The following is a 24,338-nucleotide window of genomic DNA, read 5'->3' on the forward strand; positions in this document are numbered from 1 at the left end:
GAGACTGACAGACCAACTGTAAACAAAAATGAGAGCAGAGAACATATGGTTGGCCACGAGCCCCGTACAACATGGCGAGGGGTTTTGACGTTCGAACATCGCTGCATCTCGCTCATTTTTACAACAAACACAGCTCAACCTGATCCAGCCCTTGAGCACACTGTGCGATTCTGCGCATAGTGCCGTACAGCATGTCGTATTAATCATCCTTTTGACGAAGCATGTGTTCGCCTCCACAAGCACACACCATTCTTCAAGCATGTTTTATTTTCCTTTTACAAACCATGCTAGAACAAAATCGTTAATGATGTTCCGGAGGATGCGCCATTCGCACGCAGTCCAACGCGTTTGATAGCAGAAAAGATAACAGTTTGAACAGAAAGCATATTGCGGACAAACGCCTTGTCAAGAAGGTGCTTGATAGCGATGTATTGTACGGCCTATTGGCATCACCATCGTGGGGATGTTCGGTTCACCGTCAGCATGTGTGTGGTTCAGGCCGGTGATGTGCGCATTGACTCGTGATGTCGTTCGGTTCAACCTGTTTTTTTTTTTAAAAAGCACTAGCTTGGGAATACCCCAAGTGCCACAAATCCACTAAACGACCACTAAACGGCTTCTAAACGACTCAAGTTCTCTACCTAAACGGAATATAGAAAGACTTCGTTTAGCAGACGCCAAACGACTCATGCATTCTAAAAATAGCAAAAAAGCTGGTGGCGCTATCTGTTGGTGGGATACCCCAACCAGTTGAGCTTCATCGCTTGGAGGAGAGCTTTCTCATTTCCTCTGTACTGTTGTATGGTTTCGCATTGAAGTTATGCATCGCTAGAACTAGAACGGCGATACGATTGTTTAAATACTAAACTCCAACGGAAACCACCAGCACTAAAGCAAGTGAGATTTGAGCAATGGTCATTGGTGTTGATACCCACGTATCTAACCACACGACCATTTATATAGATTTTTGCTCAGAAAGTTAGAAGGCTATATAGGTCATAATAAAATGCAACTTGTCGAAACACATTGCAAGAAAAGGATAGCAATATAATGATGAGTTGTAATACGCCATCTATTGATCAAACCAATGAAGCTGTGGAGCTTTCATTTTTTTTCTATGGATATTCAATTTTCCAGTCGTTTAAGCTTAATCTGTGGCGCTTGGGTACGTTAATAAAAGCTCCGTTAAAATCTTAATACTGGCTTTACCCAGTTCCCCCAGCGCCTCAAGGTCACAAGCAAATGCAGACAGTACATAAAAAGCCACCATTGAATCAGCTGATGCAATATCGTAACATGTATGAGCATGTGAGACGCCTGTGCGCAGATGCTAATATGGCACACACATAAAATGTAGGACCCCGTAGGGTCAATGAGGGGGGAGGTAGAGTATATTTATTTTTTAGCCATTCAAATTTTCCCACCAACACAATTGCACACCAGCGTGAGTTTTTTGGCGGCCATCTTGAACCCTCAAAAACCGCTCACAACTTACAAAAACGCTCGCCAGCGAGGTAAAATCGCACCGATTTGGAGCGTTGGCGAGCTCGTGAAAACCGCCTGTTTTGCACGCTAGGCAAGAGAGTGATTGCTGGTTGACGTCGGGTGCTGATGGTCAGGGCTGAGCTGCGATTGTGTTTATTTTGAAATGTTGCAGCTTTGAATTGTTAATTTTTAAACAATTTTTTAATATTAGAAATGTTTTTTATCTGTAAATTGACACCTATGTGTGTACGATCTTAACTTAATTGATAACGACATTTTATTAACAACTTTACGAATGTTTGTCGAAAACTTAGCTTCACGCTCAGCCCTGGAGTGCTGTCACGAAGTGGGGTCATTTGGAAGGGTGGCTCTCTCGCGTAATCACGGTGCTGCTGTTTGTTTCGCTAAGCAGGAAGTAGAATGTGCTATGGTACATTAGCAGCAGCTAAAACTCTCGAATTGTAGTGCAATACTATGAGCAATACAGATTCCGTTCGGGTCAAGTTGTTGTTTTTCGCGAAATCCCGGGAACTAGCCGGAGTCTCTGGCACGGACGATTTCCTGGTGCCGCACGCTGAAATCAAGTGCTCCGAGCTGCTCGATCTGATCTGTAATCGGTACAATCTCTCCATCATCCGCAACAATGTTATACTAGCCCATAACGAACAGTACTGTGCCGATCTGAGCGAAACCATACGCATACGCGACGGGGACGAGCTGGCTGTGATACCACCCATCTCCGGAGGATAGACGTTGCCGCGACGCATCGAGATACAATAGATCATGAATTATCTAAAGTTAACGTTTGATAAGCTGGACGTCGGGGCTCTGAACGATCAGGTGGCGCACGAAAGCTGCGGTGCCGTGTCATTGTTCGTCGGCACGACCAGAGATAACTTTGAGGGCAAAACCGTCGTTTTGCTGGAGTACGAGGCTTATGAAGCCATGGCGATCAAAACGATGAATCTGCTGTGCGAGGAGGTCCGCGCGCGCTGGCCGGATGTGGTCAACATCGGCATACACCATCGGCTGGGGACGGTTCCGGTAAAGGAAGCGTCCGTTGTGATAGCGATAAGCTCGCCGCATCGCAAGTCCAGCCTAGAGGCGGTGCATTTTACCATCGACGAGCTGAAGAAATCCGTACCTGTTTGGAAGAAGGAGCTGTACGATGGAGAGGGCAGCTCAGAATGGAAAGAGAACAGCGAATGCACATGGTCGAAGAAGCACAAGGACAACCATATACTGTAGCACTGAAGTTTCGCAAACCGAACATAACGTTTAGTGACGAAAGCAGCCTAGCGGATCAAAGTCACTATAATTTGTACTGGTGGCAGCAACACTACTTTTCATGCGTGACTGATCACATGCAATCAAAGATTGTATAGAGGAACAAAAAGGGAAGAATTTCCAGCAACGAACAATCGGAACGGGTAGAACAATCACACGGTGCTTTCAATCAACTTCAACGACATTGCCGATAGATTTAGATATTAGTATTTAGCATGCAAAACTAGCTGAGTCATGTTTCAAGTGGGTGATGCCCCTTCCATTAGCAGGTCATCTTTTATCTAGCACCGATCGTACCCAAACGCGTAGAAAAGATCAACATGCTCGAGTGTTAATGGGCGAAGCCGAAGATGAAATACAGGAACTAAAAGAATAGTTTGAAAAGCTGACTATTTTTTGTTAAATTATAAAATGTTAACACAGTGCAATCTTTTTGGAAAAGAACCCCGTTTAAATATACACATATAAAATTACCAACTATTTGAAATTTTGTACTTCTTTAACTAATTATAAGCATTTTTATAAACAGATACGTTTGTAACTGATCCGATACTTTTGGTAAGTGTAGTTCGTATTTTCGGCCTTTTGCTTAAACGCGATTTGCGCGCTGTCGTGTAGAAACGATGTATGCGACACATGCAAAACAAATGAGCAGTGTTGCCAAGATCAACAAAAGTTTGAACTAAAGAGTGAATTTAATTTAATTAAAATTCAAAATTTCACCGCAATTTCCTATTCAAAACTTTGAATTATTTACGGTATTTTCAAAATAGTTTGGAATAGAGTAAATCGCTTCAAATTAAACAGACAAAAGATCTAACCGCTGGACTCCACACAGCATAACACGGAGCGCAACATAACAACTGACAGCTGCCAAAAGCTTCAGAAAACGCTTGGGAAAGGAGGTAAAGCGTTTTATCAACTTTCGGTCATCGGAGTAGGTTGGTAGCTTTTCTACGAGCAATGAGCGGCCTACTAAGGATATTCAAAACATGGTACCGGTAATAAAGCGTTTTCTGAAGCGTTTGGCAGCTGTCAGTTGTTATGTTGCGCTCCGTGTTATGCTGTGTGGAGTCCTGCGATAACAGAAGAGCCTACCCGATGCCGTGTCAAACTTCAATTCAATATGGCGTCCAAATATGTAACAAGCCGTATGTGAGCTGACCTGGTTTTACGAGCATTGTTGGCAGAGATCGATTCAGCTGCATCGTCGTTGTTTGTTCTGTTTTCTATTTTTGTGTACGCGAGAAAGTTTTCTCTACCGTGTGACAACAGCGAGTGCAACAAATTCTACACATGTCGATCGGGGTGAATTTACGTGTGACGGGCCACACGTCAATCGGTGGCCGCAAATACCAGGAAGATTACTTTTCCGTCGCCTATCAGCAAACAGAGAATGACCAAAATCTGGAGTACGCGTACTTTGGAATTTACGACGGGCATGGTGGCGCGGAAGCGTCCCTCTACGCCAAGGAGCATCTGATGAATACGATAGTGAGCCAGAAGCTGTTCTGGTCGGAAAATGATGATGATGTGTTGAAATCAATACGCGAAGGCTACATCCAGACACACTATTCGATGTGGCGCGAGCAAGGTAAACAACGTAGAAGACAACTTACTCTCCCTCCTTTCCCCGTGCCCTCTCGTGCGTTTAAGTACAGGCTTTTTCTTTCTTTTGTGGTGGGGGGTCCTTGTACGATGTTGGTGGCCTTTCACTTATTTAATGCATTGTGTTGTCTGAATCGCTGCAAAAAGTTGCACAAAATCTGCATCTGGTGCAGAGGGCGCCCTGGAAAAGTGATTGCCGTGTTCAAGTGACATCCTGTTGGCGTTTTCATGAATTTTCGTGTTGTTTAATTTTCCCACTCATTTGCTCGGACGGGTTGACGTAAGCCTACTTGCTCACGCACACTACCAACTTGACGCTAGACGCTCATGATAGTGTGTGTGTGTGAGTGTGATCAGTGTTGAATACCATGTACCTTACACACAGCAACTAATGTCATTCCAATTGTACACTACAGCTGGTTTTATTATTATTATTTTGCATGTATCTCGTTGGGCGGGAAACTGGCACTTAGTGCATGATTACGCTACTGACAATGTATGATGCTTATGGTTTCAACTTCATCTTCCCCCAAACAGAGAAATGGCCGAAAACGTCGTCCGGATTGCCGAGCACAGCGGGAACGACGGCCAGTATTGCGTTTATAAGACGGGGCAAAATTTACATCGGTCACGTAGGAGACTCTGGCATCGTGTTGGGTTACCAGAACGATAAGGAATCGGCAAACGATGGGCGCTGGGTGGCAACACCGCTCACCGAAGACCACAAACCGGAAAGCTACGCAGAAAAGATGCGTATTATGAGTTGTGGCGGTAAGGTAGTTACCAAATCGGGCGTGCCACGTGTGGTATGGAATCGGCCGCGCATTGGCCACAAGGGACCGGTACGGAGAAGCACGCCGATCGACGAAATACCGTTTCTAGCCGTCGCCCGAAGTCTGGGCGACTTGTGGAGCTATAATTCGGCAATGGATGAGTTTGTCGTGAGTCCCGTGCCCGACGTCTCGGTCATTGAGATTGATCCGAAAAAGTACAGGTAAGCGTGCAGAAACTGACTGATAATGCAAACGTTCATTTACCTATATTTCTCCTTCTTGTTCTAAAACGCGTCTTGTTCATTAGGTGTCTCATATTCGGTTCCGATGGCTTGTGGAACGTGATGTCACCGAAGAACGCGGTAGACATTGTTCGGAATGCCGAAATGGAAAACGTACGCATTGCCTTGGAGGGTGGAAACGAGTGGAAAAATCCCAGCAAATTGTTAGTCAACGAAGCACTGGACCGGTGGAGTCGCAGTAACATGAAGGCAGATAATACTTCCGTCGTTATCATTATGCTTGACCCTCCTGGGCCACCGAAGCGAGATGTGTTGAAATCGGTCAAAGATACGATCCAGCACGCTGCAAACGATCAGCCTCATGCAGGTACGGGAGCAGCGGGCACCAATATTATCCACCTATTCGACTGCATCACACGGGGCGAGTCGATGCCTGCGATGTCGGAGGAGCTTTCTCGCCGAGAACTGCCAGTCCTGGCTGATGCAAGGTTTGATAGGATGCATCATAATCTAGATGCTCAGCACCACTATCATCATCCACACCACAGCACGGAAGAATACTGCGAATCGGAAAGTAACGATCACAGCGCGCTGCACCAGCCGCATCCGGACCAACATCACCAAATGTCCCATCTACAAGCTGCCGATCCGTACAATCAATCCGCCGTTCCATCTACCTCTTACCATCAGGACCTTGCCTACTCGGACAGCTTTGCCGAATCGTACAATTCGCTGTTAAATAGGAGCTTTGAAAACACGGACCACTCTTACACATCACTCTTTCACCCTGTCACGGAGCACGGCCTCGAAGCCGAGGATGTCGCTGAATCGTACCGCAATAAGGCCACCATGGTGGAGGGTGTGGCGCCCGAGGAGGACGACGAAACGATGTTTGATTACTCTGGCGGACCGTCAGACGATGAACTAATAGCCGCAAATGCGTCTAGTGATTCCACCTACTCGTTGACGAACTTACAAACCAAATCGGAACGATTGCAGGCAGAAATGCTAGAATCGTGCAGCTCTCCGGATGCATATTACCATCAGCAGCAACCACGAAACGAGCCAAGTGGTTACACGACAGGAAATTTGGCGATTATTGAGCATTTTCACAACTATCACCATGCACCGCATGGTGAGTACGGCGAGCATCACACTACCCACGGTCGTACCGATTCGCAGGAAAACGAAGGTGAATCAAACCGCATTGAAACGATTGGCGGAGCGATGCGAAGTTTAACGCACCACGGTTTGCACCAATACCAAATGGAGTTGGATGAGCATTATCACCAGCAGCAACAGCAGCACAGTGGCTCACACTATCAACCGCACGGCTTTCCGCACGCTACCGCTTACCAGATGGAACGCTATGATTACAGGCACACGGCCAACAACAATGAAACGATAGTACCTTGCGAAGCAACGTGCAGCAAGTATACGTCGAAGGACAAAGCACATCCCATCTTGGAACCGGTGGTGCAACACCGGAACGATCAACTCATACCGGCCGAACATTCCCACGCGAATGAAGGCGAGGAGGAAGACAGCTCATCATCGGATGGACCGGCCCAGCACCAGATCATTGCCATCCACGGTCATCGCATCCAAATAAACGAGGTTTCGTCGTCGTACGTCGGTAGCGCTGCCTGTGCGTCGCAGATGCTGCTGGGAAGCTCGGACAGCGAAAGCACAACCAGCACAACCAGCCACGGAGACAGTGGCGATGAAGAGAACAGTGCCTCATCGACTACTAATGCTGCGGCCGGCGTGAAGCAGATGGTGCTGCCGGTGCTGGTGAAACAACGCTCAAGAAAACCCGGACCATCGTCACGCGTAATAACGATTTTCTACGAAACACGCAGCAGTCGGCGTCAGTCGCGAGTGCGAAATCAAACATCAAACAGTTTTGCTGATTGCAGTCGCAAACGAGCGGACCTGAAACCTGCCTCGTTTGGCGGTATAGTAAAGCGACGAAAAGCGTCCACCGTTATGCGTGCCGCCAGCATTGTCCATCCCGGCAACGGTTCACCGACCGCTGGTACCGATACGTTCGTGCGCAGAGCATTACGCTCGAACGGAATGATAGTGAATTCTGCCAGGCACGTGCTAACTGGGCGCACTGGGCAGCGTGATAATGTCGTCGGCGATGCTGCACGCAGCATAGCAATGCGGGATACAGCGCAAACGCACCAACGGCAAGGATTGTTGCTGAACCATTTGGTAAGCTCAACCACTACGCCTAATCGTTGTCTTGCGATGCACTCAATCAAGGCTAAACCGAGCGTGATTGCTGCGGACGACCGAACTCGAATAAGCAGAAGCGGATGCAGCACGAGGCGCATGAAGCTGGATGATGAACGGCAGCGGCAAATGCAAGCAAGCAAAGGGAAAGCAATCGCCTGCAGTGAAATTGAGTTGATGGAAAGATCCAAACGAACGAAACAGCTACGACGTACCCAATGACCGACAGCGTAGGGAATGCTGGATCGATCAATCCCATCCCGTGGCAATAGGTGTGTGTGTAGTAGTAGTAGTTTAGCGATAACGTAGGAATAGTAGGTTAAACAAAAGTTAAACAAAAAAAAAAAAGAATGTAGAAGAAAGGGCTGTGAGCAATCATATTTCGTCTGTATCTCACCTTCTCATTTATTACGCGCGAATTATGCGCAAAACTTCATAATTTCGTTCTCATCATTCTAACACAACTTACCTTCTTCTGTTTGAAATTCTCCCTGCTATTTGAATTAGCCTATTGTGCCGATTGAGTGTGAAAGCATAATCCCAACAGTGATTTTTGTTTTGTCGCTGTAAAAACCACATCCCAGAATTAGGGGAAAATTGTCAATTTAATCATTTCAAATCATTTCAACATCTTGTTCCTACCGGTGGCATGCTTTTTATTGATAGTGCACTTCCATAACGTGTGTATAGCATAATTTATCCCCATTTAGAGTACAATTTTGTTTTATGTTTTTTTTTACTTCATGCGTTTGATAAAATAATCCCATTTTGTTTTTTACATACATAATGTTCGTTTTTGCTATGTAAGTTATATATTGACAGATTCTATAGTGCAACCGATACATCAGTTTATGTGTACTAGGGTTAAGGGGGAGGTGGATAATATATATTTTTGGAACCGTGCAAAAACACACAAACACACAAATCTTACAGGCAAATAGTACAATGGATTGAAAAGAGGCAGGTAAAACACAACACACGCACCGGGATGATAGTGCGTGAGTTCTGTAGCGCATTTTCTTGTAGTAGAGAGGCTAATTGGTAAATTGTTACGCAAATGTATGTGCAAACCCTAGGCCAAAGTAGAAACGGAATGATTTAGATTCAAAAAGTGCCTCGACTGTGGTAGACAACTGGCAAACGGTGAGGTAATATCTCAGGTGATCCGATCATCGAAAACCTTACGCAGATTCACAGTCGTTATTTAGCGCAATTTCATCAGCATGTGTGCAAACGTACGATAATTACGATTTATTTTGCTATACATTTCCTATAGAGCACCTTCAAATTGTTGCTGGAAAATCGTTCGCTCGTAACGTTTTCCATTATTGTGTATGCGCAGGTGGAAAAATAGCTCTTTTATTGACTGCCGGTGTTTAAGCAATTGTAACTACAACCTTTGGTGAGGATTGTGAATCTATGTATATTCGGAAAATGTGTAAAGACATAGCACATAACGAGAATGTCTCAACTATCAAAAAGGAGAGGAGCAGTACCCTCCCGTAGCTATAAAAAAGTGTTTTGTGCAAGCGTATTGGAAGCAAAGTGTTTTTCTGTTTCTATTTTAATGGTCAGAAAATAAATATTTTAAACTAAAAGATGTATTTCTTTCCACGGTCGAACCGACACAAAACTGTACCAGTTAGAACAACCATCAATATATAATTTTATTATACTTCATAGTTTGCAACATATTTGATGCGTGCGACAGTTATGGTAAATAAATTACTGCCACGCGAGCAAAAAGGTAACAGAGTCATCTGGAGGTAAAATCAAGCAAAGTACTACTTACTCAGCTCAAATATCGTTGTACTGGCTGATGAATGTGTCGTGGATGCGCTGCTTGTTTTCCACCTTCATGTCAGCGATTGCCATTATCACGTCCAGCAGTAGCTCCCGTGACAGGTCCTGCATCTTCGGCAGCTTCGCCACCTGGCTAAAGTTGTGCACGACCATCTTGAGCGCGTAGTTCTTAATGTCTAGCACGTTCATCTTGTCCGAAGCTTCGAGTATCTGCAGCACGTTGTCGTACGTGATGTTATTCTCCAGATTGTGCTTACAGAACGCCTGCAGCCGGTTGTTGGCGAACCCATAGAAGCAGGGCGCCTGAAATAGGTAGAGCGAATCCTCCGGTGGCATCTTGGTGTCACCGTAGTAGATGTACCGTAGCAGCGAATCGAAAGCCTCGAGCGATGGTGAAATATCGCCGATCTGTATGTTGACCGTGTTGTCCGCGGGCATGAACGAGCGGAACATCGCCTGGAAGTAGGTGCAACGGGCAGCGAGTATGGATTTGTGGGCCGGTATGATCTTCTCTTCCAGCACCAAATTAATGTCACAGAACTCTTTGCCACCCGATTTGAGAAACACGGCCATGTCACTCTCGAGCGTGGTGCCGATCGTTTTGTCATACTTCATGTCCGTAGTATGCTTGCTCGGGTTAAGCCGCTTGCGAATGATTTCCACGATCAGTGGTTTGTCCAGGGCGGCAAATTCAGCCGACATTACGATGTTGTAGAAATGATCCTCCTTCACAATGAACCCGAGACAGTAATCCTTGATAAGCGTTAGTCCCATGCGGTCCGCGTTGTACAGCGCATCGAGGACGTTTGACTTTGAAATTTTAAACTCCAGATACTGCACGCAAAGCTGCTCCAAACGGGGAATGTTAAACTGCACCGCAAGCTGGTAAACATCCATCATGATGAGTACGAGCTTGTGGCTGAATGGGTCCTTAACTAGAGCATATTGCGAAAAAGTTGGTAAGTTATTGTGGGTTGCAGTAATGCACTTCGAATAGCCGGGTTTCTTCTAGTCCATCATACTGCGCCATACTTACATACAATCCGATCGGTATAGATATAGTTAAGCACTATCTCGAACGCTTCCGGTTGTGCATCCGGCAATTGAACTTCCAGTATCGGCTGCTCCGCCAATCGTACATCGGTCGTTCCAAACAGTTTTTCAAAGTGTAAATTACGCGCATCCCGAGCAGCCCTATAATGGGTTTAAAACGGTTAGCATGTTGCTTTTTTTGCTACATTCCACCACCGTCGATATTACTTACAAAATTTTCGACCGTAAAAACTGCGACCGAGCCACTATCATTGCAATGTGGGCGGAAATTTTTACTTCCTCCGTGCCGACGATGAACTGAACGTCACAAAATTGCCGATTCTGTAAAAACTTCCCAAAGTCGTCGTGCAGTGTGCACTTGGGATAGCTGGAGAACTGGAAGCGGTACGTGTCGCCGCTGCGTACGTTATTATCGATCGTACCGCCAAAGATGTACATTGCGTCGCCGATGACGGCTGCTGCGTGGAACAGCCGACCGCTCGGAATTTGCGATTCCGGCGCAGGTGTTACAGTCGACCATATCTGGCTGTCCAGATCGTAGCAGTGCAAATCGTTCGGGAGCGTCGAGTCAGCCGCCCCACCAAACACGTACAGGAAGCGATCGTGGTGTACCATCGTGTGGCCGTACCGACGTGCGGGCGGTGGTGGCGCACCGCGAAGTATATGTTCCGTCGATATTCGTCTCCAGCTGTTTTGATTCGCAAGAGGTAAACGAAAACGCATAATTAAACGCGACATTCGCTATGGCATTTATCGCCTCGTATACGTACGTTTTATCTTTGAAGTTAAACTGAAACAGTGTGTTGGTAATTTGCAGTCCACTTTGCCCGGAAAAGACGTACATACAGCCGCGGGCAACGGCCACAGGGAAATTACAGCAGGTCGGTGGTCGGTCTCCTTTCTGTTCCACCTCTTCCCATTGATGCGTTTCACCCTACAATAAGGTCGGATGGGTAAAGGATAAAGAATTATGTTTGTAACGCTTTCGCACCACTTGGCCCGCACTGCTTACCGTCAGTCGAATGGTCCACATATCGTTTAAACGGGCATTCCCATCATAGCCCGCATATATCCAGAGTTTGCCGTCGTAAACGGCCGCACCGTGAGCACTGCGTGCCACCGGGGTACGCCCAATAAACTTCCATTCCGTCCACTGCCCGTTCTGGAAGTTGTACTCGAACAGATCGTTCTTGTTGGTGAGATTCGAGTTCGAGTGAATATCGCCAGTGTACCCTCCGAAGACGAACATCGACGTACCGTGCACCACGGCCGAATGGTGGTATCGGGGTGCTGGAGGAGTCCCGGTAGCAAACGCCCTGCCCCACGATTTGTCTTTCACGCCGAAGCGGATCAAATCGTTCAACATGTTCTTGCCATTGTCCCCGCCGAAGACGTAGATTGCCTCCTTGTAGGCCACCACCGTGTGTTTCGAGCGACGGGCGCCCACAAATTCATCGCAATCGCTCTCCCGTTTCCACTTGTTGGCCGTATTGGATATGGGCACATTGGCCGATATTTGCGTGCTCGAGGAGGTACTGGTGCTGCCGATCGACGCAGACGATACGAAGCGCCCTGTGGACATGCTTCGAGCGATCGTACTTGGCCTATTCGCGTAAATACCGTTCTACTTTGCGATGCTTTGTTTCTCCAGTTCAAGTTCACAACAAATCGATAGTTTTGTCTTTTTTGTTGTTGTTGCCGTTCTGTCTGGATGTGTGGGAAGGCGGCTCCGTTTAAATCATAAAGTTCAGAGCTTTATTCAAAATGCTCCGCTTCTGCGGATTAGTAGCGCAGCAAATGGCTTATGATCAGCAAATTAATTAATACCAGTAAAATACTAACGTTAATTAGTATTTATACAGTTGTTTCCATTTAAAATGCACATCAAACCGCAATTGAAACAAACCGATGACTGGCAACACTGCCAACATTTTATTAACCACTTTTTTTGTTTTAACTTTGACAGAAGCTGCCAGGACCTTTTTGCTCAAGCGTTGAAAACAAAAAAAAAACTCTTTGGAAAAGTTTGTTGCGATGCTTAGTGCGCTATTAAAGTAGGAATTTTTAGTGTGATAATCTGCGAGTGGAATTGTAAAACGTTGTTTTTAATGTAGTAACCATGATCTCGAACGCTTTGTGCGATCTGGAGAAATGCGTAAGTCCGAACTGGTGGTGCATTTTTTTTCTCCTTTTCCTTGCTGCGGTTGACGCCTTCTTTTGCTTGTGCCGATGTTTTCCCGTAGGTGTACACGGCCGGAGTCCAGCTCGATTCACTGGCCGTGAAATTGACGGATGTGGAGCGCAATCTGGACGAAAATGAGCTAGAAACGATCGAAAATGAGTCAGTGATGGAGTTGCTGGAGTCCGTGACGGAGGTCAAGAACGAGTACCAGAATCTGCGCAAAGATTTGCAGGAGGTGCAGCAGCTGCAGAAGGAAATGACCAACTCGCTGCGCTACCAGTTGCGAAACATGACGCAAACGTTCCGGGGGCTGAAGAAGAAAATTGAATCCAACTCCATTCCGGTGCACCTTGTGCCTCCACCGGCCGGCTCGTCTTCCCGCAATGCAGGGCACGAAGCGCGTGACACCCAACATCACCCGCACCCGCCGCATCTGCTGCCCCAACCAGACCTTACCGTGCACGATCACGGACCGAGGCGTGCCGCGGGCATGCTGAAGAGTGTCAGTAAGAACTGAGTAAACCGTTCCCGTGCATCGTTTGGTAAAATTCGAAGCACTATCCTCACTGGTATCGATCAGCTTACTGCAAACATCGCCTGCCGTTTACTATCGGGCATCACGCATTACGTTCCCATACGTTGATTCCGCAAACGCCACCTAATGGCGTGTGCACACTCACGCAATACGCAATCATCGCCATCAACATTCCCCGCTCGATTGAGTCCCCATTGGGCTGACCCCCCGTCCAAGTTTGTATGGATAGCGGCGACAATAGCCTGTCAGAACGGTGCTCCGACTGCCAAAACGGGTGACGATCCGCTCGCCCGCTCATCATGTATGCGTGTGTGTGTGTGTGTGTGTGTGGCTGTCTGTTTGTTTGTCAATTAATTTAATTTATTTTATATTGCATTCGGTTTCCTTTTGTTCTGGTTTCGTTCGCAATCACAACCGAATGTGGCTTTAAATACCAGCTGCAGCATCATGTTGTCATCATCCAGTCAGTGTCCTTCATCCTTCATTTTGCCCGCAAGCCGAACACTACAGGCAAACAACCTGTTCGGAACGGAAATTGGAAACTGAAATCCAACCAGCCGATCGTAAAGAAATCGTTAGAGAATCCCGTTAGCGAATTAGCGAATCCTATGAAAGCATGCATTAAGCTTACATCTCATTCTGACCCATGCAGGAAGTGCAATAGCTTCTCTTTCCGCTAGGATAGTTGACGAGACCATAGGAGGTCAGTTTTTGAATAGTACAGGGGGTAGCAAGGACGCGAGCAATGGTTCCAAATGTTTTGAAACTAGAGTGACCAGAGAGGAAACAACACGCACGAATAACCATGATATATCCGACGCAGTTGAAACCAAGTACTCGTACAGTAGGTTTGCATCTTCTTTTCCTTTGTGTTAAATCTGTTTGCATGCTTTCATGTCATCCTGCATGTGTTTTATACAAGAATCATCTAAAAGTTATGTTTTGAGTCAATTTGTAATTCAAATGAAAACATATTTTCCATGTGTTTTTAGTTTTACACAGTTTAACCTTTACCCTATGCACGTTTTGCATGATTTTGTAGACGATAATGTTCTCTTGCATTGCAATGTTAAATTAGGTTTTAGAACAAAGGGTAGTAGTGCGTGTTAATGCCCCCAGCACTGTAGTAACGTTCAAATGCACCTTTTGTGCACCCAGTATACACACCAGAACAAGCTCTCACGTGCGCAAAAATATATGTCTTAACTATATTCTAAAGCATTTAAAAGATAATTAGTATACACGTAGCTCATTTCATGTGCTAGTTGAAAAAGTGCAAAGTTCAACTGTATTTGATGCAATGTTAAAATGTAGCGTAAGCAAACGTTAGACGTAAAGTAATATCGAGTGAGTGTTACGTAGATTTGGTTTTCTATCGCATCTATTTGCATCGTACTGTTTGTGTAGTTGAACGAACAGTTACCAACCTGTATCTTTTGAGCACTTTATTTTTTGTATTATTAACGTTTTTACCATTGTTTGTAAAATGAAATGCTCGAACTTGAGTTTATGCCTTCAATCGTGTCATAGAATATGCACAGGAACCCATCAAGAACGTACAACCATTTCCCAGCGCTGTTGTTAAAACATTATAGTACATGCATGAGTAACATTCGCAAACAATGTGCCCCCATCAGCTCATTATCATACATCCACATACTGTTGGAAAATCATTCGTGGCACATCAAGCAAAACTTCGAATTTTTCCGCACGATGTACACCGGAATGCTTGGGGAAAGAAAGCGTGAAGTACGTTAGGATCGAATCATGGCTAACCAGTCGTAACCTGTTAATTTGCTTCCAAAACCGAAAACATGAATCGTACTTTGCTCTCTTTGCCCCCGAATAGCTCTCGCTATCCTTCGGGATGCATTTCCCACCTTGCGATTATTAGGGTCTCTTGCGAAAACGAGAGACATTTGTCTATTTCTATCTTGTAGGGCAAACGCACGCTCGTGCGGACCTTGCGTGCACTCTATGGACAATTTGTACCTGACTTGGTTTGGACCGTATTTTACCTAACACATTGGAGAACGTTGCGCGTTAACTACTGCAAACTGTAGCAGGAATCGAAGGGGGGGCATCCTTGAATATTACCCAACGGGGAAGGAATTGATCAGAGGAAGCAAAATTCATACTCAAGCATGCACAGCACGAAGATACGCTGCATCCTACATCTTAGCATCGGTACTCGGTTCGTATAAATCCAATAATATGTGGTACGCTAATTGATGGTGTAGCAGCTAAAGGAAATTAAAAAAAAGACTGTAGTTATAAAGCTAACATGTTTAGCTACCGGCACTTGAATGTTAAGATTTTAATAGTAAAATTGAGTAGCACAATATATCCATTTATTACTACACAAATACAGCTCTTACTTACACAAATAGCTACCTAAATCTGTACTGTAAACTTGAAAACAATTATGGAACGAGATTTGATTACAACTAATGAACAGATTCGATATTTCTGAAACTTGAAATCCCATATGACGCTCACTGGACGATTGCTAGTGTTGTTGTTGAAATTCAATGAAACTCTAGGATTTACTGATACACGCGTTATTTCAAATGTTAATGTTTCCGCTGATAAAACACGTATGTTACGGTACGGATATACTTTCCTCTCACGATCGACACTGATGATTTTATGATTTCCATTTCCAAATCTGATAATAAATGTTGCAATTGTCAAGTGTATGTAGCAATTTTAATATTTGAGAAGACAATTCAATTATTGAGAAAGTTTCAAATCTCTAAATGCTTACGATGATGAAAAATGCGTGCAATTGAACCTATCTTTAATAGAACGGTATTTGAAACCCCTGCAACGTTCATTTCGAATCAACCGCAATTCTAAATTTGCTCACTTATGTCAATCTTCTTCCTACCTGCTTCTGACGCCGTTGAAACGTCATATCGTTGCCAACTGATGCGGCCTCTTCCTTTGCCGACCTAGCCGTCATCAGCAGATTCAGTGACGAAAGATTTTTACAACAAACAAGTAGCAGCAATAATGGCGGAGAATAGAGCTAGTGGGAAAAAGATCACCATTATGGTGAAAACACCCAAAGATAGAAAATCGATAGAGATCGAAGATGATGCAGAAATTAAAGATGTAAGTTATTCAGTAGCGACACAAGTGAATTTCCGAACAAGCGATTGCCGCTCGTGATGGCGGGCGTGTTGACCACAATCTGCAAGCGTCGTACGATGGTGTGGCGTTAAGTGATTCGAGAATTTTCTCCACCTTCGAATCAAACAGTGCGCTGCGGCAGGTTTGCCGATTTATAAATTTTCTAAATCGATAGAGTATTTATCGTTTTATTGTTACTCCCTGTGGTGGTGCAAATGTGGCTGGCCGAAGACAAAATGTTGGGCATTTTTGGGGTCGTGCGGAGTGACTCGGAAAAATCGAACAAAAACATGACACATGGGTGTCAGTGTGTGCGTGTGCTCTCTGGTTTGCCATTCGCTGGAGCGCGGCTATTGCCTCACTCACACATACACGCACACGCTGACCAGTAGCGATGATGTGAAGGTTGGAAATGCTGCTGCTGCTGGAATGTGTTTATCACCGCTGGCTGCTATGTGAATTGCTTAATTGAATATAATCCGCACAGAGGGGGGAATCTCTGGCAGAGCAGTGTTTCACGAACGAGCGAATGATGCAATTCAAAAATGATGTTGATTTTACTCTCTCCCCTTTCAGCTCAAGGCCATTGTCGCGGAGAAGTTTGAGACCAACCCGGAGCTGGTGTGTTTGATTTTCGCTGGTAAGATCATGAAGGACACCGACACGCTCAAGACACACAACATCAAGGAGGGTTTGACGGTGTACCTGGTCATAAAGGCGGCCCCCCGTGCGGATGCGGAGAGTGCGCGGCGAGCGCCGGCGGATGTGTCGCAAACGCCGTTCGGATTGAATCAGCTCGGCGGTCTCGCCGGACTCAGTGCGCTCGGCGGCAATCAGACCAACTTCATGGATTTGCAGTCCCGCATGCAGCACGAGCTGCTCGACAACCCCGACTTGATGCGCACGGTGCTGGACAACCCGCTCGTGCAGCAGATGATGAACAACCCGGACACGATGCGCCAGATACTGACCTCGAATCCGCAGATGCAGGAGCTGATGCAACGCAATCCGGAAATTTCGCACATGCTGAACAACCCGGAACTGCTGCGACAGACGATGGAATTGGCTCGCAATCCGTCGATGTTGCAGGAGCTGATGCGTTCGCATGATCGTGCCATTTCCAATCTGGAGAGCGTGCCGGGCGGGTACAGTGCATTGCAGCGAATCTATCGCGACATCCAGGAGCCGATGATGAATGCCACCTTCCGCAATCCGTACTCCGGGACCTCCGAGTCGGGCAGTACTAGCGGAGGCGGTACCAATCCGCAGCAGGGCACCGAAAATAGAAGCCCTCTGCCGAATCCGTGGAGCAGCGCTAGCAGCGGCACCGGTAGTGGCAACCGTGGGGCAGCCGGAACCGGCAGTGCTGGCACGGATGCTGCCGGAACTCCGCTCGGACTGCTCAACACACCGGCGATGCAGAGCTTGCTGCAGCAGATGAGCGACAACCCATCCATTATGTCGAATATGCTGAATTCGCCGGCTACCCGCAGCATGATGGAAGCGTTGGCCGCCGATCCGGCCATGGCCGCGAACTTGATGAGCCAAAATCCGCTGCTGGCCAACAGCCCCGGTCTGCAGGAGCAGTTGCGCACGATGATGCCCCAGCTGATGCGGCAGATGCAAAACCCGGAAGTGCAGCAAATGGTCACCAATCCGCAGGCACTGAATGCGATCCTGCAGATTCAGCAAGGAATGGAACAGTTGCGCTCGGCCGCTCCCGGCCTAATGAGCACGATGGGCATTCCGCCGATGCCGGGTGCACCGCCGTCAACTACCGGCTCGGGCGGTACGGGTGCCACGAACACGGCCAGCGCGGCTACCACCGCAACGGGTGGCGCCGGTGCACAGGCGTCGAACAACGATGCGCTGTTTTCGGAGTTTATGTCCCGCATGATCAACGGGATGGCATCGGGTACGGCTGATACGAACATTCCACCGGAGGAGCGCTACCGGCTGCAGCTGGATCAACTGACGGCGATGGGATTTGCTAACCGTGAAGCTAACCTGCAGGCCCTGATTGCTTCCTTCGGCGACATCAATGCGGCGATCGAGCGATTGCTTGCGCTTGGCCAGCTGTCGCTAAGCTAACAATGTGCGCCCCTCAACTGAACCGGTGAGCGAAACGACTAGGGATGACCTTTGCTAACACGTTGCTTCAATATTTTTGTGTCCGATTTGTATCGTTTTGAGGGGGGGGGGGTCCATTCTTCCCTTTGAGGGAAAGGAAGGGTACCACACTTTGGATCCGTACGCCGTTGTGTGCAATACACCTGTCCCACGCCGTGCAAGATGTGTTTGTGCACACCAGGAATAGTAATCTTTGCATAATATCGCAAGCAACATTGAACAGCAGAAGCGAACGTGTACGAGCATTTCCTTTTTCTTTCTTGTTTTCCTCTTCTATTACATCTGGTAAAGGATATATATATGTTTCCAATCGAACGGATCGGAGAAAAAAGGGTAGTAATTATTGAACGGAGACAATGATGGAAAACAGGACATAAATTAGATATTCTTTATAAAAAAAAAACCTAGCACACAATTCATTTTCCGCAGCAATTGTTAGCGGATCGTGACGCTTAGCGTTTCTGTTTGTATTCTTCATCTGCTGATAGATGATACTCACCGAACGGCATTTGCTTTAAGCGTAATGAGCAACAATGTCCTTTCCTTTTTTGATGTTGAAATTTCCTTTTTTGATAAATGTCCAGCAATGTGTCGAAATTAGAAACTGACTACAGAGAACTCTAGGATCACCGTAGTACCGTCAATGTTTGCCTGCAATGTGCGCCGTTTAATCGCATCTTTATTTTTGACCAGTGTTTCTGCATACGGCCGATGGTAAACACATTGTACTATGGTTATGTTTTATTGTACTACAAGTGGGGATAAAACGGAATGTAGCAAAATATGGTGGTTGTATGGTAGTGAGAAGGGTGGATTAATGGTGGATAATGATTGAAAAAAAAAAAACACAGCAATTGGGATTAGCAACAAACTCCTAGTTCCAGAATGCTATCGAAATAAGTCGCTACAAAAAAATAATAATAATAACACACCTACCCACACATCCTCCTGTTCTTCGTCGTTATTCAATGTAAAACAATGCAAAACATGCAGTAAACACATTTAGAACACGCCTCTGGAATCTGGGCGCGTACAGCGCGCGCTGCGCACACAACAATACACTTTTATCTTGCTCTGACTCTTGAAACACGAATAGAAAATTTAATGAAATAAAAATGCCAGCGAAAAATGGACAGCAAAATCAATAGATTCGAAATGATAAGATTTGTGTGCGTGTGTGTGTGTGTGTGTGTTTGTGGATAGCGAATGCAAAGCTGCTACTGCTGTGTCTACTTTCTCCCATCCATACCTGCGTCGATGGATAGATATACCTATATACATAAACATAAAGTACTAGTATATTCAATAAAAAGTTAAACCAACTGCACGGTGCAAGTAATTATGCTTTTATGTCCCTTCTTTTATTTGTATTATTTGTAATTGTCAGTTTCCGGTATATTGTCGTTATTTTTTAAACTTTTTAAATTTCCACCCTGTTGATTATTTAACAATTGTGTTGTGTGTTTTATTTCAATTTGAATCAACTAAATTTTGCTTCGTACGGTTGTTTCCACTAAAATTACCTTCCAAACCGAATACGTCCCAATGCAGCATAATGTGTGCCAGGCACTGTGTAACGCCTAACGCTTCGACGCGTTACGCATTTGAATTGCGCTAGCAATGTCAAACTCATGTGCAGTTTCGTACAGAATGTAAACAAAACACTGCCAGTATCATCGCTTTGCCACACTTTGCCATTTGCATCCGACAAAAAAAGACGATGGCATCGACCGAACCATCGAACCAGCGACCGGACCCCTTCCAAGGTATGCGCATTGCGGACACGGACTTTCTGATGAGCGTGGAGGGTCGAAGCTCCTGCACTGTCTGTGGGAAGTCGCGCAAGTTTTTCTGCTACACCTGCTATGTCCCCGTCCCGGAAATAGCATCCCGTGTACCGCGCATTTCCCTGCCAGTAAAAATCGATGTCATAAAGCATAGGAACGAAATTGATGGCAAAAGTACGGCGGTGCACGCTGCCATCCTGGCGCCGGATGATGTTAAAATCTACACGTACCCCGACATCCCGGACTATCGCGAGGAAAGCGGCGTGGTGTTGATATTTCCCACGCCGACCGCGCTCACCGTGGCCAGCTTGTTTAGCGGCGAAACGTACCAGATGAAGGAAAACTACGGCCTTCCCAAAGGATACCATATGGGCACGCTGTTGCGCTTCCGACTGAACGACATCGTAGATACACCGCTGCAGCCCCAGGAGACGACTGATGAGCGGAACGGCGGTGCAGCGGATTGCGACGGTGAGAGTTTCCCGGTAAAGCGAGCCGTGTTCATCGACAGCACCTGGAGCCAGTGTCGGGGTATTTACAAGGATGAGCGGCTGTCGGGTTTGCGCACCGTTGTGATACAGAACCGAATTTCCCAATTCTGGCGCCATCAGCGCAACAGTCCACGATGGTTTCTTGCCACGGTCGAAGCCATCCATCAGTTCGTGCTGGAGGTGCACATTGCTGCCTGGGGTCTGGACAGTCGATATCGGGGCTTGGAGCACATTCACCTGAACATGGAGCAGATTCCGAAGGAGCGTATTATGCATCCCAGTGAGATGAACCCGGACGAAGTACCGCCGTACAACGGGCAGTACGACAATGTGCTATTCTTCTTTCGGCATATGTACAATTTGATACATAAATATTACGACCACGAAAAGCTTAAAGCGTACAAGCGGCCGCTATATTAGAAGAGTAATTCATTGCGAAAAAAAAGAAGCAGAAAAAACGCTACTCACACGTTCTAAGACAAATAGATGAATACAAGTCCAACACAGTTGTTTTTATTAGTAGTAGTTTCAGCCCTTCAGCACATCATCGGAATTATTAGTTTTTCTTTTTCTTCTTCGTTTCGTCTCCTGCACTTTGAGCAGTTTGAGAATCAGGACGGGGCTTTTGCCAGTTCAGTGGCTTCTTGCGATAAATTGGCCACGGTGGAATGGTGAGCTGTACGCGGGCGAACCATATGAAGATTGTAAAACAGAATATTGCTTTTACCGAAAAGAATACCGTTTGTACTACTTACAATTGAGGCGAGCAAAACTCCGGCAATCAGAATGTACACCGTTTGCGAAAACTGCTGGATAATGTAGCCCCACACTAGACCGACGGTTCCGAACAGGGTTATGATGATGCGGGAAAGCTTTTCGGCCCTACCCTGACCCTCAAAGTCCTGAAAAGTAACGGATGGGTAGTAGTGCCAGCTTCCATTCGCGTTGCCCAATCAATATTTACCATATGTGTTTGGATATTCAGCATTTTTAACTTTTTGCGGCTTGTGAATTAAATTGCCAAGTGTACATCAACAAAACAACACGTCAGAGACCTTTTGGGCAGTGACAGGCAGTCTAGTTTGGCGAGAATGACACTATTCAAATATCCAGGCTGGGCCACACGCGTTGCGTTTGTCACATGATAAATATGTATAATTTAGCAAAAAAGATATTTCAATATCATTCCACATGCGATTATTTAAAACAAAAAAAAGTTACAAATACTGCATCAAACTAAAAATCATACCCGAAAGGGTAAATTTAATTCATAACGTTTAGTATTTCTTTTCGGGTCACTGATTGTCAAGGAACGCATGCTGTATGTCAATCATCGTCAATGAGCCAACCGCACACATTCTCGAGCGATCCCGCAATGATATAAAGCAAGCGCGGCCGAGAGATAAAAAGAAAACAAAAACAACTCATCTGCCGCAACGGTCGCAATTTCTCCGCACCGATTGTGTTACATTTTTTTGTTGCACTCTGTACATTCATTACATTTTCCGTTTCCTTCTGTAAGCCGTAGCCCCTGTTAAGTGCCATTTAGTTGTTGTCCATGTGCTTTGTTCTGTACTATACGGATTAGTTAAATTATCGTGACTTACTTTGAATCTTTTTTTGGGTTTGCCGTTTCGGTTTCGTGTGCAATTCAGTACCGCATTTTGTAGCTGTGTAGTGAGTGTGTGTAAAATAAACAATGTCAAAACCGAACGTTCTAGTCCTTGGAGGTAATTTACTGGGGAATTAATCCTGGAACGTGGTGGCTCAAAAGTGCGGGGGTGTGAAGCAACAATCTCGTTGCGCAACAACACTTCCTGCAATCCGGACTGCCGACCGCTCATAATTAAGTTAATGTCACATAATTGCTACCCGTGATCGATATTCTGCGCAGCCTGCGTTCGCAAGACCGCGCTGTCGGCAGACTCGTTTTCCCTCTACCGCAAAGCCGGTTCTGAAGCGATAAACACGGTTCAATGCCATCACCGCTGTGCCGTCGATCAATCTCTGATCTTCTGCTTCGAGTGATTCGCTTTTAAAGAACGTTTTGCTTTTCTTTCTTTGTTTCATACCCCTCTGCCCACCGCAACATGCAGGATGCGGATTTATTGGACGGCATCTAGTGGATCATCTGGTTGCGAATGATCTAGCGGGACGCATTAAAGTGGTCGATAAGACACCGCCACTAATGGCGTGGCTTAACAGCAGACACACGCAAGCATTCGCGGACGCACGGGTCGAGTTTGCGAGTGCCAATTTGATCAATCCAACCTCGTGCCAAAATGCGTTCCGAATGGAGGAGGAAGGAGGAGAGAAGGAGGAGGAGAAACAGGAGCAAACGGTCGGAGGATGTTGGGACTATGTGATAAACTGTGCGGCCGAAACGAAACCCGGCCAAACGGATCCCGTCTACCAGGAGGGCATACTGAAGCTAAGCTTAAACTGTGCAACAGAGGCTGTGAAGTGTAAGGCTAAGCGCTACCTTGAACTGAGTACTGGCAGTATGTGCTCCGACGAGAAGGTGCCGCAAAAGGAGGACTGCCCCATCGAGCCCTGGACGATGGTGGGCAAGTACAAGGCGAAGGTCGAGCAGGAGCTTATCGCCATAAAGGATTTGCCTTACACCATATTGAGACTGCCGATATGCTATGGCGTAGGAGACCGGAAAGGGCTGAGTACGTGCCTGGAGCGTTCAGGCAACGCGCTCCACACAACCGTTCGATTGCATTTCAATCGTTTACGTTTCGTTTCGTTTTAGCACCGCGTATTATTATAGCAGGGATTTACAAGCATCTCGGGGAAACGATGAAGCTACTCTGGACCGGCACGATGAAGATGAACGTGGTGCACGTAGAGGACGTGTGTGGCAGCATTTGGGAGTTGCTGCAAACCGATCGCACGCTGCACGAAACGATCAACGTGTGCGATGACAGTGACGCTACCCAGGGACTGATCAGCGAGCTGCTAGCCGAGATGTTCGGCATCAAGATCGATTACTGGGGCGTTACGATGTCCAATATGACGAAGCTCGATATGGCGGGTGCTATCGAGGAGATTAACGACCGTCACCTTGGACCGTGGGCCGAGCTGTGCCAGCGGGACGGTGTGCAAAATACACCGCTCACGCCGTACATGGACCAGGAGCTGCTCTTTCAGAAGCATCTGCATCTGAGCAACGAGAAGCTTAAATCGTACGGGTACAAGCTGCGCCGTCCCCGGATCACGAGGGAACTGCTAGAGGAGATAGTGCAGGATTTCATCGATATGGGCCATTTTCCGCGTACCTTGCTAGGCTGAGGCGTATTTACTATTCGTTTGCAGTAGTTCCACTAGCGCTTGGCCAGCGCATCCATTATATACGTATTCTTATCTGTTATACATACACTAGTACGATCTCGTGGTGGATTTGGCTTCACGTCCAAACAAAGCAGCATTCAGAATCCTACGAAAGAGAAAGGTAGGAAGAAAAGACTAGATAACGTAAATTGTACACTAATGATGGGAAAGTCATACCTTAACGCCAAGCGTACATAATGAGGTGCTACAGACAGCGATCGATGTACACGACAACTTCCCCCAGATGATC

General features: G+C 46.3%; 9 protein-coding genes across 9 annotated transcripts; 7 read left to right on the forward strand and 2 right to left on the reverse strand.

Moving 5' to 3' along the window:
* Positions 1-1,819: 1,819 nt before the first annotated feature.
* On the forward strand, positions 1,820-2,235 carry LOC121590097 (molybdopterin synthase sulfur carrier subunit). Its single transcript, XM_041909486.1, has one exon. The coding sequence runs from the start codon at positions 1,960-1,962 to the stop codon at positions 2,233-2,235; it is 276 nt and encodes a 91-aa protein (XP_041765420.1). The 5' UTR covers positions 1,820-1,959.
* Positions 2,236-2,268: 33 nt separating this feature from the next.
* On the forward strand, positions 2,269-3,252 carry LOC121590096 (molybdopterin synthase catalytic subunit). The gene has a single exon (XM_041909485.1). It carries the CDS (start codon positions 2,269-2,271, stop codon positions 2,731-2,733), a length of 465 nt encoding a protein of 154 aa, XP_041765419.1. The 3' UTR covers positions 2,734-3,252.
* A 666-nt stretch (positions 3,253-3,918) lies between these two features.
* On the forward strand, positions 3,919-8,601 carry LOC121588422. The gene is made up of 3 exons (XM_041906326.1): positions 3,919-4,366; positions 4,918-5,374; positions 5,461-8,601. Exons 1-3 carry the CDS (start codon positions 4,069-4,071, stop codon positions 7,856-7,858), a joined length of 3,153 nt encoding a protein of 1,050 aa, XP_041762260.1. The 5' UTR covers positions 3,919-4,068; the 3' UTR covers positions 7,859-8,601.
* Positions 8,602-9,278: 677 nt separating this feature from the next.
* Positions 9,279-12,200, reverse strand: LOC121588423 (leucine-zipper-like transcriptional regulator 1 homolog). Its single transcript, XM_041906327.1, has 5 exons — positions 11,505-12,200; positions 11,263-11,426; positions 10,704-11,180; positions 10,476-10,633; positions 9,279-10,374 (listed from the first exon to the last, which is right to left on the reverse strand). Exons 1-5 carry the CDS (start codon positions 12,072-12,074, stop codon positions 9,434-9,436), a joined length of 2,310 nt encoding a protein of 769 aa, XP_041762261.1. The 5' UTR covers positions 12,075-12,200; the 3' UTR covers positions 9,279-9,433.
* A 248-nt stretch (positions 12,201-12,448) lies between these two features.
* LOC121589273 lies at positions 12,449-15,903 on the forward strand. The gene is made up of 3 exons (XM_041908047.1): positions 12,449-12,647; positions 12,736-13,176; positions 15,150-15,903. Exons 1-3 carry the CDS (start codon positions 12,612-12,614, stop codon positions 15,270-15,272), a joined length of 600 nt encoding a protein of 199 aa, XP_041763981.1. The 5' UTR covers positions 12,449-12,611; the 3' UTR covers positions 15,273-15,903.
* A 249-nt stretch (positions 15,904-16,152) lies between these two features.
* Positions 16,153-19,796, forward strand: LOC121588536 (ubiquilin-1). Its single transcript, XM_041906589.1, has 2 exons — positions 16,153-16,326; positions 16,921-19,796. Exons 1-2 carry the CDS (start codon positions 16,225-16,227, stop codon positions 18,433-18,435), a joined length of 1,617 nt encoding a protein of 538 aa, XP_041762523.1. The 5' UTR covers positions 16,153-16,224; the 3' UTR covers positions 18,436-19,796.
* Positions 19,797-20,125: 329 nt separating this feature from the next.
* On the forward strand, positions 20,126-21,248 carry LOC121588537 (tRNA-uridine aminocarboxypropyltransferase 1). The gene has a single exon (XM_041906590.1). It carries the CDS (start codon positions 20,195-20,197, stop codon positions 21,170-21,172), a length of 978 nt encoding a protein of 325 aa, XP_041762524.1. The 5' UTR covers positions 20,126-20,194; the 3' UTR covers positions 21,173-21,248.
* Positions 21,244-21,831, reverse strand: LOC121588538 (signal peptidase complex subunit 1). Its single transcript, XM_041906591.1, has 3 exons — positions 21,717-21,831; positions 21,508-21,654; positions 21,244-21,428 (listed from the first exon to the last, which is right to left on the reverse strand). The coding sequence occupies exons 1-3, from the start codon at positions 21,738-21,740 to the stop codon at positions 21,309-21,311; spliced, it is 291 nt and encodes a 96-aa protein (XP_041762525.1). The 5' UTR covers positions 21,741-21,831; the 3' UTR covers positions 21,244-21,308.
* Positions 21,832-22,169: 338 nt separating this feature from the next.
* On the forward strand, positions 22,170-24,215 carry LOC121588055. Its single transcript, XM_041905576.1, has 3 exons — positions 22,170-22,482; positions 22,849-23,427; positions 23,511-24,215. Exons 1-3 carry the CDS (start codon positions 22,452-22,454, stop codon positions 24,047-24,049), a joined length of 1,149 nt encoding a protein of 382 aa, XP_041761510.1. The 5' UTR covers positions 22,170-22,451; the 3' UTR covers positions 24,050-24,215.
* Positions 24,216-24,338: the final 123 nt, after the last annotated feature.

Source organism: Anopheles merus, chromosome 2R (assembly GCF_017562075.2).
Source record: "Anopheles merus strain MAF chromosome 2R, AmerM5.1, whole genome shotgun sequence".
Classification (NCBI taxonomy): Eukaryota; Metazoa; Arthropoda; class Insecta; order Diptera; family Culicidae; genus Anopheles; species Anopheles merus.